Genomic DNA, 21,325 nt, shown 5'->3' on the forward strand with positions numbered 1-21,325 from the left:
CCAGAAGCTGTTAGGAATCAGGAGCGTAAATCCTGTTGCCCCTTTTTCCTGAAATACTTAAGTCTCTTTCTAGCTTTCTCCGTCGTGCACGATCTATCTACGTTCTGTTTCTGGGTTGCTGCTATTCTCTGTCCTCTAGCCTGTCTGTCCTCTGTCCTCTAGCCTGTCTGTCCTCTAGCCTGTCTGTCCTCTAGCCTGTCTGTCCTCTAGCCTGTCTGTCCTCTAGCCTGTCTGTCCTCTAGCCTGTCTGTCCTCTAGCCTGTCTGTCCTCTAGCCTGTCTGTCCTCTAGCCTGTCTGTCCTCTAGCCTGTCTGTCCTCTAGCCTGTCTGTCCTCTGTCCTCTAGCCTGTCTGTCCTCTAGCCTGTCTGTCCTCTAGCCTGTCTGTCCTCTAGCCTGTCTGTCCTCTGTGCTCTAGCCTGTCTGTGCTCTAGCCTGTCTGTGCTCTAGCCTGTCTGTCTGTCTGGTGTTGTGGGTCTGTCTGCCTCCTTGGTTTCTCATTTGGTGTTAACCCTCTTTTCGATTGTGTCTGAAATATATGGCACCCTATTCCCTATATAGTGCACTACTTTAGTCTGGGGCCCTATGGCACCCTATTCCCTACATACAGTGCCTTGCGAAAGTATTCGGCCCCCTTGAACTTTGCGACCTTTTGCCACATTTCAGGCTTCAAACATAAAGATATAAAACTGTATTTTTTTGTGAAGAATCAACAACAAGTGGGACACAATCATGAAGTGGAACGACATTTATTGGATATTTCAAACTTTTTTAACAAATCAAAAACTGAAAAATTGGGCGTGCAAAATTATTCAGCCCCCTTAAGTTAATACTTTGTAGCGCCACCTTTTGCTGCGATTACAGCTGTAAGTCGCTTGGGGTATGTCTCTATCAGTTTTGCACATCGAGAGACTGACATTTTTTCCCATTCCTCCTTGCAAAACAGCTCGAGCTCAGTGAGGTTGGATGGAGAGCATTTGTGAACAGCAGTTTTCAGTTCTTTCCACAGATTCTCGATTGGATTCAGGTCTGGACTTTGACTTGGCCATTCTAACACCTGGATATGTTTATTTTTGAACCATTCCATTGTAGATTTTGCTTTACGTTTTGGATCATTGTCTTGTTGGAAGACAAATCTCCGTCCCAGTCTCAGGTCTTTTGCAGACTCCATCAGGTTTTCTTCCAGAATGGTCCTGTATTTGGCTCCATCCATCTTCCCATCAATTTTAACCATCTTCCCTGTCCCTGCTGAAGAAAAGCAGGCCCAAAACATGATGCTGCCACCACCATGTTTGACAGTGGGGATGGTGTGTTCAGCTGTGTTGCTTTTACGCCAAACATAACGTTTTGCATTGTTGCCAAAAAGTTCAATTTTGGTTTCATCTGACCAGAGCACCTTCTTCCACATGTTTGGTGTGTCTCCCAGGTGGCTTGTGGCAAACTTTAAACGACACTTTTTATGGATATCTTTAAGAAATGGCTTTCTTCTTGCCCCTCTTCCATAAAGGCCAGATTTGTGCAATATACGACTGATTGTTGTCCTATGGACAGAGTCTCCCACCTCAGCTGTAGATCTCTGCAGTTCATCCAGAGTGATCATGGGCCTCTTGGCTGCATCTCTGATCAGTCTTCTCCTTGTATGAGCTGAAAGTTTAGAGGGACGGCCAGGTCTTGGTAGATTTGCAGTGGTCTGATACTCCTTCCATTTCAATAGTATCGCTTGCACAGTGCTCCTTGGGATGTTTAAAGCTTGGGAAATATTTTTGTATCCAAATCCGGCTTTAAACTTCTTCACAACAGTATCTCGGACCTGCCTGGTGTGTTCCTTGTTCTTCATGATGCTCTCTGAGCTTTTAACGGACCTCTGAGACTATCACAGTGCAGGTGCATTTATACGGAGACTTGATTACACACAGGTGGATTGTATTTATCATCATTAGTCATTTAGGTCAACATTGGATCATTCAGAGATCCTCACTGAACTTCTGGAGAGAGTTTGCTGCACTGAAAGTAAAGGGCCTGAATAATTTTGCACGCCCAATTTTTCAGTTTTTGATTTGTTAAAAAAGTTTGAAATATCCAATAAATGTCGTTCCACTTCATGATTGTGTCCCACTTGTTGTTGATTCTTCACAAAAAAATACAGTTTTATATCTTTATGTTTGAAGCCTGAAATGTGGCAAAAGGTCGCAAAGTTCAAGGGGGCCGAATACTTTCGCAAGGCACTGTATATAGTGCACTACTTTAGGCCAGAGCCCTATGGCACCCTATTCCCTATATTGTGCTCTGGTTTAAAGTAGTGCACTATTTTGGGTGCCATCTGATACGCAGCCATCATGAACCCATGGTTGTTACCCCTCTCCTCTCTCTCCTCTCTCTCCTGTCCTGTCCTGTCCTGGCCACTAGGGGGCGATCATTCCTCAGTCACCACATGTCTGCCTTGGGGATCAGTAGGAGGTCACGGCACTTTAACAAGGCTGGTTCCATCTCTGAGGAACCTGCTCCTTCTGCTTCTCGAGCCGCAAGCAGGTCTGACTACACCTCCATCACCCTCTGTCTCTCTGTCTCTCTGTCTCTCTGTCTTTCTCTGTCTTTCTCTGTCTCTCTCTGAGTCTCTCTCTGAGTCTCTCTCTGAGTCTCTCTGAGTCTCTCTGAGTCTCTCTGAGTCTCTCTGAGTCTCTCTGAGTCTCTCTCTGAGTCTCTCTCTGAGTCTCTCTCTGAGTCTCTCTCTGAGTCTCTCTCTGAGTCTCTCTCTGAGTCTCTCTCAGTCTCTCTCTGAGTCTCTCTCTCGGTCTCTCTGGGTCTCTCTCTGGGTCTCTCCGGGTCTCTCTGGGTCTCTCTCTCGATCTCTCTCTCGATCTCTCTCGGTCTCTCTCGATCTCTCTCGATCTCTCTGGGTCTCTCTCTCGGTCTCTCTGGGTCTCTCTCTCGGTCTCTCTGGGTCTCTCTCTCGGTCTCTCTGGGTCTCTCTCTCGGTCTCTCTGGGTCTCTCTCTCGATCTCTCTGGGTCTCTCTCGATCTCTCTGGGTCTCTCTCTGGGTCTCTCTCTCGGTCTCTCTGGGTCTCTCTCTCGGTCTCTCTGGGTCTCTCTTTCGGTCTCTCTGGGTCTCTCTTTCGGTCTCTCTGGGTCTCTCTCTCGGTCTCTCTGGGTCTCTCTCTCGGTCTCTCTGGGTCTCTCTCTCGGTCTCTCTGGGTCTCTCTCTCGGTCTCTCTGGGTCTCTCTCTCAATCTCTCTGGGTCTCTCTCTGGGTCTCTCTCTCGATCTTTCTGGGTCTCTCTCTCGATCTCTCTGGGTCTCTCTCTCGATCTCTCTGGGTCTCTCTCTCGATCTCTCTGGGTCTCTCTCTCTGTCTCTCTGTCTCTCTCTCTCTGTCTCTCTGGATCTCTCATTCATTCACGTACTCACCATCTCATTCACTCACTCATGTTTCTACTGTGGTAAAGTCCATTAAAGCTTCCTGAGAACCTGGGACCACAGAGGTCTGACTAATTAAAGTGGCAGTGAAAGGAGAGGATCAGTCTTAACCCACTGAAGAGGGCTTGTGCCCTGCTCTCGCCTGGTTTGAGTCCCAAATGGCACCCTATTCTCTAAATAGTGCACTACTTTTAACCAGAGCCCTATAGGGAATAGAGTTCCATTTGGGATGCAGACCAGGAGAGAGCCATGGGCTCTGGTCTAAAGTAGTGCACTACTAGTGCTCTGCCTCTGGTCTAAAGTAGTGCACTACATAAGGGAATAGGGTGCGATTTGGGACTCTGCTCTGTGCTTTAACACAGCTGGAGAAAAGCACTTAGTTCATCCTTTCTCTTAGATGATGTCAGCCTGGACAGGAGGTATTCAGGAGAGGACCGGTTCAGTAATGTTGTCTGGTGATGTCAGCCTGGACAGGAGGTATTCAGGAGAGGACCGGTTCAGTAATGTTGTCTGGTGATGTCAGCCTGGACAGGAGGTATTCAGGAGAGGACCGGTTCAGTAATGTTGTCTGGTGATGTCAGCCTGGACAGGAGGTATTCAGGAGAGGACCGGTTCAGTAATGTTGTCTGGTGATGTCAGCCTGAACAGGAGGTATTCAGTAGAGGACCGGTTCAAATCAAATCAAATTTATTTATATAGCCCTTCGTACATCAGCTGATATCTCAAAGTGCTGTACAGAAACCCAGCCTAAAACCCCAAACAGCAAGCAATGCAGGTGTAGAAGCACGGTGGCTAGGAAAAACTCCCTAGAAAGGCCAAAACCTAGGAAGAAACCTAGAGAGGAACCAGGCTATGTGGGGTGGCCAGTCCTCTTCTGGCTGTGCCGGTTGGAGATTATAACAGAACATGGTCAAGATGTTCAAATGTTCATAAATGACCAGCATGGTCGAATAATAATAAGGCAGAACAGTTGAAACTGGAGCAGCAGCACAGTCAGGTGGACTGGGGACAGCAAGGAGTCATCATGTCAGGTATTCCTGGGGCATGGTCCTAGGGCTCAGGTCCTCCGAGAGAGAGAAAGAGAGAAGGAGAGAATTAGAGAACGCACACTTAGATTCACACAGGACACCGAAAAGGACAGGAGAAGTACTCCAGATATAACAAACTGACCCCAGCCCCCCGACACATAAACTACTGCAGCATAAATACTGGAGGCTGAGACAGGAGGGGTCAGGAGACACTGTGGCCCCATCCGAGGACACCCCCGGACAGGGCCAAACAGGAAGGATATAACCCCACCCACTTTGCCAAAGCACAGCCCCCACACCACTAGAGGGATATCTTCAACCACCAACTTACCAACTTACCATTCAGTAAGTTCAGTAATGTTGTCTGGTGATGTCAGCCTGGACAGGAGGTATTCAGTAGAGTCTCTCCAATGTATCCAATGTCTCCAGATACAGTCACTAGCTAGTTAAACCAATGTCTCCAGATACTGGTTGAGTCCAGTCACTAGCTAGTTAAACCAATGTCTCTAGACACTAGTTCAGTCACTAGCTAGCTAAACCAATGTCTCCAGATACTAGTTCAGTCACAAGCTAGCTAAACCAATGTCTCCAGATACTGGTTGAGTCCAGTCACTAGCTAGTTAAACCAATGTCTCCAGATACTAGTTGAGTCCAGTCACTAGCTAGTTAAACCAATGTCTCCAGATACTAGTTCAGTCACTAGCTAGTTAAACCAATGTCTCCAGATACTAGTTGAGTCCAGTCACTAGCTAGTTAAACCAATGTCTCCAGATACTAGTTCAGTCACTAGCTAGTTAAACCAATGTCTCCAGATACTTGTTGAGTCCAGTCACTAGCTAGTTAAACCAATGTCTCTAGACACTAGTTCAGTCTCTAGCTAGCTAAACCAATGTCTCCAGATACTAGTTCAGTCACTAGCTAGCTAAACCAATGTCTCCAGATACTAGTTCAGTCACTAGCTAGTTAAACCAATGTCTCCAGATACTAGTTCAGTCACTAGCTAGTTAAACCAATGTCTCCAGATACTAGTTCAGTCACTAGCTAGTTAAACCAATGTCTCCAGATACTGGTTGAGTCCAGTCACTAGCTAGTTAAACCAATGTCTCCAGATACTAGTTGAGTCCAGTCACTAGCTAGTTAAACCAATGTCTCCAGATACTAGTTCAGTCACTAGCTAGTTAAACCAATGTCTCCAGATACTAGTTGAGTCCAGTCACTAGCTAGTTAAACCAATGTCTCCAGATACTAGTTCAGTCACTAGCTAGTTAAACCAATGTCTCCAGATACTTGTTGAGTCCAGTCACTAGCTAGTTAAACCAATGTCTCTAGACACTAGTTCAGTCTCTAGCTAGCTAAACCAATGTCTCCAGATACTAGTTCAGTCACTAGCTAGCTAAACCAATGTCTCCAGATACTAGTTCAGTCACTAGCTAGTTAAACCAATGTCTCCAGATACTAGTTCAGTCACTAGCTAGTTAAACCAATGTCTCCAGATACTAGTTCAGTCACTAGCTAGTTAAACCAATGTCTCCAGATACTAGTTCAGTCACTAGCTAGTTAAACCAATGTCTCCTGATACTAGTTGAGTCCAGTCACTAGCTAGTTAAACCAATGTCTCCAGATACTAGTTCAGTCTCTAGCTAGCTAAACCAATGTCTCCAGATACTAGTTCAGTCACTAGCTAGTTAAACCAATGTCTCCAGATACTAGTTCAGTCACTAGCTAGTTAAACCAATGTCTCCAGATACTAGTTCAGTCACTAGCTAGTTAAACCAATGTCTCCAGATACTAGTTCAGTCACTAGCTAGTTAAACCAATGTCTCCAGATACTAGTTCAGTCACTAGCTAGTTAAACCAATGTCTCCAGATACTTGTTGAGTCCAGTCACTAGCTAGTTAAACCAATGTCTCTAGACACTAGTTCAGTCTCTAGCTAGCTAAACCAATGTCTCCAGATACTAGTTCAGTCACTAGCTAGCTAAACCAATGTCTCCAGATACTAGTTCAGTCACTAGCTAGTTAAACCAATGTCTCCAGATACTAGTTCAGTCACTAGCTAGTTAAACCAATGTCTCCAGATACTAGTTCAGTCACTAGCTAGTTAAACCAATGTCTCCAGATACTAGTTCAGTCACTAGCTAGTTAAACCAATGTCTCCAGATACTAGTTCAGTCACTAGCTAGTTAAACCAATGTCTCCTGATACTAGTTGAGTCCAGTCACTAGCTAGTTAAGGACACCCTCCACTGTGACTGACATCATGTGTGACCGCTCACAGTCCCACACACTGACAAACTAGCGCCTGCTGGAAAAACAAGTTACAACTATTCTGTCTCGTAGAAACGATGAGGCACTCACTCACTCACTCACTCACTCACTCACTCACTCACTCTCACACACACACACACACACTCACACTCACTCACTCTCTCACACTCACTCACTCACTCACTCACTCTCTCACACATACACTCACTCACACTCCCTCTCTCACACACACACACACACACAAACAAAGACACACACTCACACACACACACACAAACAAAGACACACACAAACACACACACACACTCACACATACTCACACACACTCTCGCTCACACAAACACCCTTTTTCTCTCTCTGCACCCCCCTTGTTTTGGAGCCCTGTCTCAGAGGAGTAACAGGAAACACTTTTGTGTGGAGACGCTGAAGTGTGTGTTGTGTACTGCTGTTGCCTTGGCAACCCTTGCTCCTCACTCTCTCCCTCTGTGTGTGTTTTTCCCTCCCGTCCGTCGGCCCGTCCTCAGCCCGTCTCCTACTGACTTGGCTGGCCCTGAGAAGCAACAGCAGCCCCAGACGGTCCCGGTGCAACACGGGAACAAGACAGAGAGGAACACCTTCAGGTGAGTTCTGATACTGAACAGACCGGCGGGACAGAGACCAGGGGACAGAGACCAGGGGACAGAGACCAAATGAAATCAAATGTATTTATATAGCCCTTCGTACATCAGCTGATATCTCAAAGTGCTGTACAGAGACCAGGGGGGACAGAGACGTTTATCAGCGTTATGATGAAAGCAGGGGGGGGGGGTTATATACCTGCTGAGGGTCACTGTTGTTATGATGAAAGCAGGGGGGGGGGGGTTATATTCCTGCTGAGGGTCACTGTTGTTATGATGAAAGCAGGGGGGGGTTATATACCTGCTGAGGGTCACTGTTGTTATGATGAAAGCGGGGGGGGGGGGGGGGTTATATACCTGCTGAGGGTCACTGTTATTATGATGAAAGCAGGGGGGGGGGGGTTATATTCCTGCTGAGGGTCACTGTTATTATGATGAAAGCAGGGGGGGGGGGGTTATATTCCTGCTGAGGGTCACTGTTGTTATGATGAAAGCAGGGGGGGGTTATATACCTGCTGAGGGTCACTGGTGCTATGATGAAAGCAGGGGGGAGGGGGGGGTTATATACCTGCTGAGGGTCACTGTTGTTATGATGAAAGCAGGGGGGGGGGGTTATATACCTGCTGATGGTCACTGTTGTTATGATGAAAGCAGGGGGGGGGGGTTATATACCTGCTGAGGGTCACTGTTGTTATGATGAAAGCAGGGGGGAGGGGGGGGTTATACACCTGCTGAGGGTCACTGTTGTTGTGATGAAAGCAGGGGGGGGGTATATACCTGCTGAGGGTCACTGTTGTTATGATGAAAGCAGGGGGGGGGGTATATACCTGCTGAGGGTCACTGTTGTTATGATGAAAGCAGGGGGGGGGGTTATATACCTGCTGAGGGTCACTGTTGTTATGATGAAAGCAGGGGGGGGTTATATACCTGCTGAGGGTCACTGTTGTTATGATGAAAGCAGGGGGGGGGGGGGGGGGGTATATACCTTCTGGGGGTCACTGTTGTTATGATGAAAGCAGGGGGGGGTTATATACCTGCTGAGGGTCACTGTTGCTATGATGAAAGCAGGGGGGAGGGGGGGGTTATATACCTGCTGAGGGTCACTGTTGTTATGATGAAAGCAGGGGGGGGGGGGTTATATACCTGCTGAGGGTCACTGTTGTTATGATGAAAGCAGGGGGGGGGGGGTTATATACCTGCTGAGGGTCACTGTTGTTATGATGAAAGCAGGGGGGAGGGGGGGTTATATACCTGCTGAGGGTCACTGTTGTTGTGATGAAAGCAGGGGGGGGTATATACCTGCTGAGGGTCACTGTTGTTATGATGAAAGCAGGGGGGGGGGGTTATATACCTGCTGAGGGTCACTGTTGTTATGATGAAAGCAGGGGGGAGGGGGGGGTTATATACCTGCTGAGGGTCACTGTTGTTATGATGAAAGCAGGGGGGGGGGTTATATACCTGCTGAGGGTCACTGTTGTTATGATGAAAGCAGGGGGGAGGGGGGGGTTATATACCTGCTGAGGGTCACTGTTGTTATGATGAAAGCAGGGGGGGGGGGTTATATACCTGCTGAGGGTCACTGTTGTTATGATGAAAGCAGGGGGGGGGTTATATACCTGCTGAGGGTCACTGTTGTTATGATGAAAGCAGGGGGGGGGGGGGGGGTATATACCTTCTGGGGGTCACTGTTGTTATGATGAAAGCAGGGGGGGGTTATATACCTGCTGAGGGTCACTGTTGCTATGATGAAAGCAGGGGGGAGGGGGGGGTTATATACCTGCTGAGGGTCACTGTTGTTATGATGAAAGCAGGGGGGGGGGGGGGGGTTATATACCTGCTGAGGGTCACTGTTGTTATGATGAAAGCAGGGGGGGGGGGTTATATACCTGCTGAGGGTCACTGTTGTTATGATGAAAGCAGGGGGGAGGGGGGGTTATATACCTGCTGAGGGTCACTGTTGTTGTGATGAAAGCAGGGGGGGGTATATACCTGCTGAGGGTCACTGTTGTTATGATGAAAGCAGGGGGGGGGGGGTTATATACCTGCTGAGGGTCACTGTTGTTATGATGAAAGCAGGGGGGAGGGGGGGGTTATATACCTGCTGAGGGTCACTGTTGTTATGATGAAAGCAGGGGGGGGGGGTTATATACCTGCTGAGGGTCACTGTTGTTATGATGAAAGCAGGGGGGAGGGGGGGGTTATATACCTGCTGAGGGTCACTGTTGTTATGATGAAAGCAGGGGGGGGGGTTATATACCTGCTGAGGGTCACTGTTGTTATGATGAAAGCAGGGGGGGGGGGTTATATACCTGCTGAGGGTCACTGTTGTTATGATGAAAGCAGGGGGGAGGGGGGGGTTATATACCTGCTGAGGGTCACTGTTGTTATGATGAAAGCAGGGGGGGGGGTTATATACCTGCTGAGGGTCACTGTTGTTATGATGAAAGCAGGGGGGAGGGGGGGGTTATATACCTGCTGAGGGTCACTGTTGTTATGATGAAAGCAGGGGGGGGGGTTATATACCTGCTGAGGGTCACTGTTGTTATGATGAAAGCAGGGGGGGGGGGTATATACCTTCTGGGGGTCACTGTTGTTATGATGAAAGCAGGGGGGGGTTATATACCTGCTGAGGGTCACTGTTGTTATGATGAAAGCAGGGGGGGGGGTTATATACCTGCTGAGGGTCACTGTTGTTATGATGAAAGCAGGGGGGGGGGGGGGGGTTTGTTTCACTAATAGGAATAGCCATCACACATTGTTATAGATGACATTCACCAGTGTTTGGCAGTGTGGTGACTAGTATATTATTTGAGGTGCCTGATGTTCACCATTGAGCTTTTAAATGCGCTGCTGTTTTGGAAGGACAACCAGCTCACTGACATGAAATAATTTGTTGGTGATCATTTTAAGAGACATCGTCATTTGTCTTCAACCTCCCTTTGTTTCTGCTAGATGTTATAAATAGTGAGTGTCTAATGGTTTGTATCATTGACTCTACATCATCTTTACTGAATTACCAGTCCTTACTTCCCTCTCTATTCATGTCAGCTTTGTCTCTGACTCTCTCTCCCCCTTCTGTGTGTTTTACTCCCTCTTTCCTCTTCTGTCTCTCTCTCTTCCTCCTTCCCTCTCTTCCTCCTCCCCTCTCTCCTGTCCTCATCTTCCCTCTCTCCTGTCCTCATCTTCCCTCTCTCCTGTCCTCATCTTCCCTCTCTCCTGTCCTCATCTTCCCTCTCTCCTGTCCTCATCTTCCCTCTCTCCTGTCCTCATCTTCCCTCTCTCCTGTCCTCATCTTCCCTCTCTCCTGTCCTCATCTTCCATCTCTCCTGTCCTCATCTTCCCTCTCTCCTGTCCTCCTCTCCCTCTCTCCTGTCCTCATCTTCCCTCTCTCCTGTCCTCATCTTCCATCTCTCCTGTCCTCATCTTCCCTCTCTCCTGTCCTCATCTTCCCCTCTCTCCTGTCCTCATCTTCCCCTCTCTCCTGCCCTCCTCCTCCCCTCTCTCCTGCCCTCCTCCTCCCCTCTCTCCTGTCCTCCTCCTCCCCTCTCTCCTGTCCTCCTCCTCCCCTCTCTCCTGTCCTCCTCCTCCCCTCTCTCCTGTCCTCCTCCTTCCCCTCTCTCCTGTCCTCCTCCTCCTTTCCCTCTCTCCTGTCCTCCTCCTCCTTCCCCTCTCTTCCTCTCTCCTCTCTTCCTTCTCTCCTCCTCCTTCATAATGTCTGGTTGCCATCCTGATCTCTTTCCTTGCTGTTGTGGTTGCCCAAAATTCCTCTCGCCCTCCCTCCCGCCCTCCCTCCCTCCGTCCATTCTTCCTCTCCTTGTGCAGCTCTGAGCAGGCCAGCCACAGTGCCGTTTGGTGAGTAGCCCTCTGCACGGCCAAAGAATGTGACTTTCTGTGAGGTGCTGTTGTGATTTTAAATCATTATGATAGTTAGTCATTTAAAGGAATGAGACAGAGAGAGCGGGAACGAGATGGAGGAAGAGAGGAGGGAAGGATGGAGGGAGGAAGAGGGGGAGGGATTAAGCATGGATGAGGGAGGGAGGGAGGGAGGATGAAGCATGGATGGTGAGGGAGGGAGGGAGGATGAAGCATGGATGAGAAGGGAGGGAGGGAGGGAGGAAGCATGGATGAGGAGGGAGGGAGGGAGGGAGGGAGGGAGGCGCCACGCTGTTCAGACTTCCTGACAACAACCAACAGATGGACCCGTCAATTCAAATCCCCAATTAGAGACTTGTATTCAGGCCTTATGTAAGAGGGCTGGTACGTTAGCTTTATAGCTAAAGAGGTTTACCATATTCTGGTACGTTAGCTTTATAGCTAAAGAGGTTTACCATATTCTGTCACTGGTACGTTAGCTTTATAGCTAAAGAGGGTTACCATATTCTGGTACGTTAGCTTTATAGCTAAAGAGGGTTACCATATTCTGTCACTGGTACGTTGGCTTTCTAGCTAAATAGGTTTACCATATTCTGGTACGTTAGCTTCATAGCTAAAGAGGTTTACCATATTCTGGTACGTTAGCTTTATAGCTAAAGAGGGTTACCATATTCTGGTACGTTAGCTTTATAGCTAAAGAGGGTTACCATATTCTGTCACTGGTACGTTAGCTTTCTAGCTAAAGAGGTTTACCATATTCTGGTACGTTAGCTTCATAGCTAAAGAGGTTTACCATATTCTGGTACGTTAGCTTTATAGCTAAAGAGGTTTACCATATTCTGGTACGTTAGCTTCATAGCTAAAGAGGTTTACCATATTCTGGTACGTTAGCTTTATAGCTAAAGAGGGTTACCATATTCTGTCACTGTGTACAGTATCTAGCATCACATTGAGGCTGAATATAACATTGTATAACATACAATATAAATGATTGTAACACCCCATTCTGTTGATAGAGCCATATAGGGCAAAAGGTTTAATACCCGGAGCAAGACTGATTCTGGCAATTTTCAGCTATTTTCTTTCCCTGGCCTGTCTCTGTTTCTGTTCAGATGTTTAAACCCTCTCTTCTCTTTCCTGCCTCTGTTTCTGTTCAGATGTTTAAACCCTCTCTTCTCTTTCCCTGGCCTGCCTCTGTTTCTGTTCAGATGTTTAAACCCTCTCTTCTCTTTCCCTGGCCTGCCTCGGTTTCTGTTCAGATGTTTAAACCCTCTCTTCTCTTTCCCTGGCCTGTCTCGGTTTCTGTTCAGATGTTTAAACCATCTCTTCTCTTTCCCTGGCCTGCCTCTGTTTCTGTTCAGATGTTTAAACCCTCTCTTCTCTTTCCCTGGCCTGCCTCTGTTTCTGTTCAGATGTTTAAACCCTCTCTTTTCTTTCCCTGGCCTGCCTCTGTTTCTGTTCAGATGTTTAAACCCTCTCTTCTCTTTCCCTGGCCTGCCTCTGTTTCTGTTCAGATGTTTAAACCCTCTCTTCTCTTTCCTGCCTCTGTTTCTGTTCAGATGTTTAAACCCTCTCTTCTCTTTCCCTGGCCTGCCTCTGTTTCTGTTCAGATGTTTAAACCCTCTCTTTTCTTTCCCTGGCCTGCCTCGGTTTCTGTTCAGATGTTTAAACCCTCTCTTCTCTTTCCTGTCTCTGTTTCTGTTCAGATGTTTAAACCCTCTCTTCTCTTTCCCTGGCCTGCCTCTGTTCAGATGTTTAAACCCTCTCTTCTCTTTCCCTGGCCTGCCTCTGTTCAGATGTTTAAACCCTCTCTTCTCTTTCCCTGGCCTGTCTCTGTTTCTGTTCAGATGTTTAAACCCTCTCTTCTCTTTCCCTGGCCTGTCTCTGTTTCTGTTCAGACGTTTAAACCCTCTCTTCTCTTTCCTGTTTCTGTTCAGATGTTTAAACCCTCTCTTCTCTTTCCCTGGCCTGCCTCTGTTCAGATGTTTAAATCCTCTCTTCTCTTTCCCTGGCCTGCCTCTGTTCAGATGTTTAAACCCTCTCTTCTCTTTCCCTGGCCTGTCTCTGTTTCTGTTCAGATGTTTAAACCCTCTCTTCTCTTTCTCTGGCCTGCCTCTGTTTCTGTTCAGATGTTTAAACCCTCTCTTCTCTTTCCCTGGCCTGCTTCGGTTTCTGTTCAGATGTTTAAACCCTCTCTTCTCTTTCCCTGGCCTGTCTCTGTTTCTGTTCAGATGTTTAAACCCTCTCTTCTCTTTCCCTGGCCTGCTTCGGTTTCTGTTCAGATGTTTAAACCCTCTCTTCTCTTTCCTGTCTCTGTTTCTGTTCAGATGTTTAAACCATCTCTTCTCTTTCCTGCCTCTGTTTCTGTTCAGATGTTTAAACCCTCTCTTCTCTTTCCCTGTCCTGCCTCTGTTTCTGTTCAGATGTTTAAACCCTCTCTTTTCTTTCCCTGTCCTGCCTCTGTTTCTGTTCAGATGTTTAAACCCTCTCTTCTCTTTCCCTGGCCTGTCTCTGTTTCTGTTCAGACGTTTAAACCCTCTCTTCTCTTTCCTGTTTCTGTTCAGATGTTTAAACCCTCTCTTCTCTTTCCCTGGCCTGCCTCTGTTTCTGTTCAGATGTTTAAACCCTCTCTTCTCTTTCCCTGGCCTGCCTCTGTTTCTGTTCAGATGTTTAAACCCTCTCTTCTCTTTCCCTGGCCTGCCTCTGTTTCTGTTCAGATGTTTAAACCCTCTCTTCTCTTTCCCTGGCCTGCCTCTGTTTCTGTTCAGATGTTTAAACCCTCTCTTCTCTTTCCCTGGCCTGCCTCTGTTCAGATGTTTAAACCCTCTCTTCTCTTTCCCTGGCCTGCCTCTGTTTCTGTTCAGATGTTTAAACCCTCTCTTCTCTTTCCCTGGCCTGCCTCTGTTTCTGTTCAGATGTTTAAACCCTCTCTTTTCTTTCCCTGGCCTGTCTCTGTTTCTGTTCAGATGTTTAAACCCTCTCTTCTCTTTCCCTGGCCTGCCTCTGTTTCTGTTCAGATGTTTAAACCCTCTCTTCTCTTTCCCTGGCCTGCCTCTGTTTCTGTTCAGATGTTTAAACCCTCTCTTCTCTTTCTCTGGCCTGCCTCTGTTTCTGTTCAGATGTTTAAACCCTCTCTTCTCTTTCCCTGGCCTGCCTCTGTTTCTGTTCAGATGTTTAAACCCTCTCTTCTCTTTCCCTGGCCTGCCTCTGTTTCTGTTCAGATGTTTAAACCCTCTCTTCTCTTTCCCTGGCCTGCCTCTGTTTCTGTTCAGATGTTTAAACCCTCTCTTCTCTTTCCTGCCTCTGTTTCTGTTCAGATGTTTAAACCCTCTCTTCTCTTTCCCTGGCCTGCCTCGGTTTCTGTTCAGATGTTTAAACCCTCTCTTCTCTTTCCTGCCTCTGTTTCTGTTCAGATGTTTAAACCCTCTCTTCTCTTTCCCTGGCCTGCCTCTGTTTCTGTTCAGATGTTTAAACCCTCTCTTCTCTTTCCTGCCTCTGTTTCTGTTCAGATGTTTAAACCCTCTCTTCTCTTTCCCTGGCCTGCCTCTGTTTCTGTTCAGATGTTTAAACCCTCTCTTCTCTTTCCCTGGCCTGCCTCTGTTTCTGTTCAGATGTTTAAACCCTCTCTTCTCTTTCCCTGGCCTGCCTCTGTTTCTGTTCAGATGTTTAAACCCTCTCTTCTCTTTCCCTGGCCTGCCTCTGTTTCTGTTCAGATGTTTAAACCCTCTCTTCTCTTTCCCTGGCCTGCCTCTGTTTCTGTTCAGATGTTTAAACCCTCTCTTCTCTTTCCTGCCTCTGTTTCTGTTCAGATATTTAAACCCTCTCTTCTCTTTCCCTGGCCTGCCTCGGTTTCTGTTCAGATGTTTAAACCCTCTCTTCTCTTTCCTGCCTCTGTTTCTGTTCAGATGTTTAAACCCTCTCTTCTCTTTCCCTGGCCTGCCTCTGTTTCTGTTCAGATGTTTAAACCCTCTCTTCTCTTTCCCTGGCCTGCCTCTGTTTCTGTTCAGATGTTTAAACCCTCTCTTCTCTTTCCCTGGCCTGCCTCTGTTTCTGTTCAGATGTTTAAACCCTCTCTTCTCTTTCTCTGGCCTGCCTCTGTTTCTGTTCAGATGTTTAAACCCTCTCTTCTCTTTCCCTGGCCTGCCTCTGTTTCTGTTCAGATGTTTAAACCCTCTCTTCTCTTTCCCTGGCCTGCCTCTGTTTCTGTTCAGATGTTTAAACCCTCTCTTCTCTTTCCCTGGCCTGCCTCTGTTTCTGTTCAGATGTTTAAACCCTCTCTTCTCTTTCCTGCCTCTGTTTCTGTTCAGATGTTTAAACCCTCTCTTCTCTTTCCCTGGCCTGCCTCGGTTTCTGTTCAGATGTTTAAACCCTCTCTTCTCTTTCCTGCCTCTGTTTCTGTTCAGATGTTTAAACCCTCTCTTCTCTTTCCCTGGCCTGCCTCTGTTTCTGTTCAGATGTTTAAACCCTCTCTTCTCTTTCCTGCCTCTGTTTCTGTTCAGATGTTTAAACCCTCTCTTCTCTTTCCCTGGCCTGCCTCTGTTTCTGTTCAGATGTTTAAACCCTCTCTTCTCTTTCCCTGGCCTGCCTCTGTTTCTGTTCAGATGTTTAAACCCTCTCTTCTCTTTCCCTGGCCTGCCTCTGTTTCTGTTCAGATGTTTAAACCCTCTCTTCTCTTTCCCTGGCCTGCCTCTGTTTCTGTTCAGATGTTTAAACCCTCTCTTCTCTTTCCCTGGCCTGCCTCTGTTTCTGTTCAGATGTTTAAACCCTCTCTTCTCTTTCCTGCCTCTGTTTCTGTTCAGATATTTAAACCCTCTCTTCTCTTTCCCTGGCCTGCCTCGGTTTCTGTTCAGATGTTTAAACCCTCTCTTCTCTTTCCTGCCTCTGTTTCTGTTCAGATGTTTAAACCCTCTCTTCTCTTTCCCTGGCCTGCCTCTGTTTCTGTTCAGATGTTTAAACCCTCTCTTCTCTTTCCCTGGCCTGCCTCTGTTTCTGTTCAGATGTTTAAACCCTCTCTTCTCTTTCCCTGGCCTGCCTCTGTTTCTGTTCAGATGTTTAAACCCTCTCTTCTCTTTCCCTGGCCTGCCTCTGTTTCTGTTCAGATGTTTAAACCCTCTCTTCTCTTTCCCTGGCCTGCCTCTGTTTCTGTTCAGATGTTTAAACCCTCTCTTCTCTTTCCTGCCTCTGTTTCTGTTCAGATGTTTAAACCCTCTCTTCTCTTTCCCTGGCCTGCCTCTGTTTCTGTTCAGATGTTTAAACCCTCTCTTCTCTTTCCTGCCTCTGTTTCTGTTCAGATGTTTAAACCCTCTCTTCTCTTTCCCTGGCCTGCCTCTGTTTCTGTTCAGATGTTTAAACCCTCTCTTCTCTTTCTCTGGCCTGCCTCTGTTTCTGTTCAGATGTTTAAACCCTCTCTTCTCTTTCCCTGGCCTGCCTCTGTTTCTGTTCAGATGTTTAAACCCTCTCTTCTCTTTCCCTGGACTGTCTCTGTTTCTGTTCAGATGTTTAAACCCTCTCTTCTCTTTCCCTGGCCTGTCTCTGTTTCTGTTCAGATGTTTAAACCCTCTCTTCTCTTTCCCTGGCCTGCCTCTGTTTCTGTTCAGATGTTTAAACCCTCTCTTCTCTTTCCTGCCTCTGTTTCTGTTCAGACGTTTAAACCCTCTCTTCTCTTTCCCTGGCCTGTCTCTGTTTCTGTTCAGATGTTTAAACCCTCTCTTCTCTTTCCTGCCTCTGTTTCTGTTCAGATGTTTAAACCCTCTCTTCTCTTTCCCTGGCCTGCCTCTGTTTCTGTTTAAACCCTCTCTTCTCTTTCCTGCCTCTGTTTCTGTTCAGACGTTTAAACCCTCTCTTCTCTTTCCCTGGCCTGCCTCTGTTTCTGTTCAGATGTTTAAACCCTCTCTTTTCTTTCCCTGGCCTGTCTCTGTTTCTGTTCAGATGTTTAAACCCTCTCTTCTCTTTCCCTGGCCTGCCTCTGTTTCTGTTCAGATGTTTAAACCCTCTCTTCTCTTTCCCTGGCCTGCCTCTGTTTCTGTTCAGATGTTTAAACCCTCTCTTCTCTTTCCCTGGCCTGCCTCGGTTTCTGTTCAGATGTTTAAACCCTCTCTTCTCTTTCCTGCCTCTGTTTCTGTTCAGACGTTTAAACCATCTCTTCCCTGGCCTGCCTCTGTTTCTGTTCAGATGTTTAAACCCTCTCTTCTCTTTCTCTGGCCTGCCTCTGTTTCTGTTCAGATGTTTAAACCCTCTCTTCTCTTTCCCTGGTCTGCCTCTGTTTCTGTTCAGATGTTTAAACCCTCTCTTCTCTTTCCCTGGTCTGCCTCTGTTTCTGTTCAGATGTTTAAACCCTCTCTTCTCTTTCCCTGGTCTGCCTCTGTTTCTGTTCAGATGTTTAAACCCTCTCTTCTCTTTCCCTGGCCTGCCTCTGTTTCTGTTCAGATGTTTAAACCCTCTCTTCTCTTTCCCTGGCCTGCCTCTGTTTCTGTTCAGATGTTTAAACCCTCTCTTTCTCTGTCCTGCCTCTGTTTCTGTTCAGGTGTTTAAACCCTCTCTTTCTCTGTCCTGCCTCTGTTTCTGTTCAGATGTTTAAACCCTCTCTTCTCTTTCCTGCCTCTGTTTCTGTTCAGATGTTTAAACCCTCTCTTCTCTTTCTCTGGCCTGCCTCTGTTTCTGTTCAGATGTTTAAACCCTCTCTTCTCTTTCCCTGGCCTGCCTCTGTTTCTGTTCAGATGTTTAAACCCTCTCTTCTCTTTCCCTGGCCTGCCTCTGTTTCTGTTCAGATGTTTAAACCCTCTCTTTCTCTGGCCTGCCTCTGTTTCTGTTCAGATGTTTAAACCCTCTCTTTCCCTGGCCTGCCTCTGTTTCTGTTCAGATGTTTAAACCCTCTCTTCTCTTTCCCTGGCCTGCCTCTGTTTCTGTTCAGATGTTTAAACCCTCTCTTCTCTTTCCCTGGCCTGCCTCTGTTTCTGTTCAGATGTTTAAACCCTCTCTTTCTCTGTCCTGCCTCTGTTTCTGTTCAGGTGTTTAAACCCTCTCTTTCTCTGTCCTGCCTCTGTTTCTGTTCAGATGTTTAAACCCTCTCTTCTCTTTCCTGCCTCTGTTTCTGTTCAGATGTTTAAACCCTCTCTTCTCTTTCCTGCCTCTGTTTCTGTTCAGATGTTTAAACCCTCTCTTCTCTTTCTCTGGCCTGCCTCTGTTTCTGTTCAGATGTTTAAACCCTCTCTTTCTCTGGCCTGCCTCTGTTTCTGTTCAGATGTTTAAACCCTCTCTTTCCCTGGCCTGCCTCTGTTTCTGTTCAGATGTTTAAACCCTCTCTTCTGTTTTAAAGCTGCACCATGTCACCTTTTGGCTTACCTGACCAAATTTCACATAGCAATACGAGTTATAGATCTGTCATTCTCATTGAAAGTCTAAGAAGTGTCAGATCTGTTCTATTGGTGCTATTTGTTTTCTGCTTCCCATTCTTCTGTTTTGTTCACCAGCGTCAAACAGCTGAAAATACTATATTTTTGGGTTATTGAAAATATATTTCACAGCAGTTTAGATGGTACAATGATTCTCTACACTAGACGTGTTTGTTTGGTCATATAAACTGAAATTAGGGGAACAATTTTAATTTTTGCAACCAGGAAATGGAGGAGTGATGTCTGTACGTTGCATATTTTATGAATGGTTTCAACAGCTGCATGGAATTGGTTCTGATGAGTCAGTTTGGAATGCAGTGATGACACAATGGTATGACTATCACATTCTGTTCAGATGTTCTAATTACCATGGAGACCAGGGTTACCATGCTCACTGTCTCTGTCTATATGAGGAGCTTGGAGACCAGGGTTACCATGCTCACTGTCTCTGTCTATATGAGGAGCTTGGAGACCAGGGTTACCATGCTCACTGTCTCTGTCTATATGAGGAGCTTGGAGACCAGGGTTACCATGCTCACTGTCTCTGTCTATATGAGGAGCTTGGAGACCAGGGTTACCATGCTCATAATCTCATCCATCAGCCAGCACTCTGTCTATATGAGGAGCTTGGAGACCAGGGTTACCATGCTCATAATCTCATCCATCAGCCAGCACTCTGTCTATATGAGGAGCTTGGAGACCAGGGTTACCATGCTCATAATCTCATCCATCAGCCAGCACTCTGTCTATATGAGGAGCTTGGAGACCAGTGTTACCATGCTCATAATCTCATCCATCAGCCAGCTCTCTGTCTATATGAGGAGCTTGTGTGTCGTAGTGTGTCGGTGGTTGGTTGATATGTACTGTAGAGGTTTAAACTAATGTTATCTCCCCAGCCCAGAGGACTGTAACGTTAATATGGACAAGCCCGTCCTCAGGAAGTTTCAGTAAGTACAGATATGGAGCGTCATGTTGCATGATGGGAGGTGGCCGACCTGCTTTGGAGCCTGCTGCTGCTTTCTGGGAGCTTAAGGTCATGGGTGTGTTCCAAATGGCACCCTATTCCCTCATATAGTGGTACTACTACAGACCAGAGCCCTATTCCCTATATAGTGGTACTACTATAGACCAGAGCCCTATTCCCTATATAGTGGTACTACTATAGACCAGAGCCCTATTCCCTATATAGTGGTACTACTATAGACCAGAGCCCTATTCCCTATATAGTGGTACTACTATAGACCAGAGCCCTATTCCCTATATAGTGGTACTACTATAGACCAGAGCCCTATTCCCTATATAGTAGTACTACTAATAGACCAGAGCCCTATTCCCTATATAGTGGCACTACTTTAGACCAGAGCCCTATTCCCTATATAGTGGTACTACTCTAGACCAGAGCCCTATTCCCTATATAGTGGTACTACTCTAGACCAGAGCCCTATTCCGTATATAGTGGTACTACTATAGACCAGAGCCCTATTCCCTATATAGTGGTACTACTATAGACCAGAGCCCTATTCCCTATATAGTGGTACTACTATAGACCAGAGCCCTATTCCCTATATAGTGGTACTACTCTAGACCAGAGCCCTATTCCCTAATATAGTGGTACTACCATAGACCAGGGCCCTATTCCCTAATATAGTGGTACTACTTTAGACCAGAGCCCTATTCCCTATATAGTGGTACTACAATAGACCAGAGCCCTATTCCCTAATATAGTGGTACTACTTTAGACCAGAGCCCTATTCCCTAATATAGTGGTACTACTTTAGACCAGAGCCAATAGGGTTTTAATGGTCAACAGGACTATGTATTGAATAGGGTGCCAAATGGGACATAGCCTGGGTGTTATGGTGTGTTGGCGTCCATTTTGAAATGGTGTGTTGATATTAACGGTGTGGTGTGGGGTCTGCGGTTTATGATTTAAAGTCCGGTTCAACCAATCAATTTAACAGGGTTTTAATCATGAACATTGATTGACAGGTTCAAGACACAGACAGAGCAGAATGAAGCTAAAGAGAAACGTCATGCTCAACATCTAGAGTAGCTAATGCTAATCCCAGAACACCATTTCCCACCACCATGCTAGAGTAGCTAATGCTAATCCCAGAACACCATTTCCCACCACCATGCTAGAGTAGCTAATGCTAATCCCGGATGTTCCCTATTGCGTTCAGCCAATCAGATTGCAGCAGTCTGTTTTTTTTCACCCCCAGGTCTGATTTGTTTTAGAACTCTCTAGCGTGGACCGGGACTAGCATTAGCTACTCTAGCATGGTGTTCCTGGACTAGCATTAGCTACTCTAGCATGGTGTTCCTGGATTAGCATTAGCTACTCTAGCATGGTGTTCCTGGATTAGCATTAGCTACTCTAGCATGGTGTTCCTGGATTAGCATTAGCTACTCTAGCATGGTGTTCCTGGACTAGCATTAGCTACTCTAGCATGGTGTTCCTGGACTAGCATTAGCTACTCTAGCATGGTGTTCCTGGACTAGCATTAGCTACTCTAGCATGGTCTTCCTGGATTAGCATTAGCTACTCTAGCATGGTCTTCCTGGATTAGCATTAGCTACTCTAGCATGGTGTTCCTGGATTAGCATTAGCTACTCTAGCATGGTGTTCCTGGATTAGCATTAGCAGCCTCAATTAGTTTTTTATGTACGAACCGGTCCACAGGGGATATGAGGCTATAGCCGGCTGCATTACAGTCCCTTTGGACGGTAAAATGAA

General features: G+C 46.7%; 1 protein-coding gene across 7 annotated transcripts in view; it reads left to right on the forward strand.

The window, feature by feature from the left end:
* LOC139385248 (FH1/FH2 domain-containing protein 1-like) overlaps window positions 1–21,325 on the forward strand; it is a 172,313-nt gene that overhangs the window by 113,681 nt on the left and 37,307 nt on the right. For 2 of the 7 annotated variants that reach the window (XM_071130399.1, XM_071130398.1), the window contains exons 11-14: window positions 2,405–2,527; window positions 7,232–7,327; window positions 11,147–11,176; window positions 19,485–19,535. In XM_071130399.1, coding sequence (XP_070986500.1) covers window positions 2,405–2,527; window positions 7,232–7,327; window positions 11,147–11,176; window positions 19,485–19,535 — 300 coding nt within the window. The remainder of the gene's footprint in view (window positions 1–2,404; window positions 2,528–7,231; window positions 7,328–11,146; window positions 11,177–19,484; window positions 19,536–21,325) is intronic. The other 5 variants (XM_071130402.1, XM_071130400.1, XM_071130401.1 and 2 more) reach the window with 5 other exon arrangements.

The sequence above is a fragment of the Oncorhynchus clarkii genome, chromosome 26 (assembly GCF_045791955.1).
Source record: "Oncorhynchus clarkii lewisi isolate Uvic-CL-2024 chromosome 26, UVic_Ocla_1.0, whole genome shotgun sequence".
Classification (NCBI taxonomy): domain Eukaryota; kingdom Metazoa; phylum Chordata; class Actinopteri; order Salmoniformes; family Salmonidae; genus Oncorhynchus; species Oncorhynchus clarkii.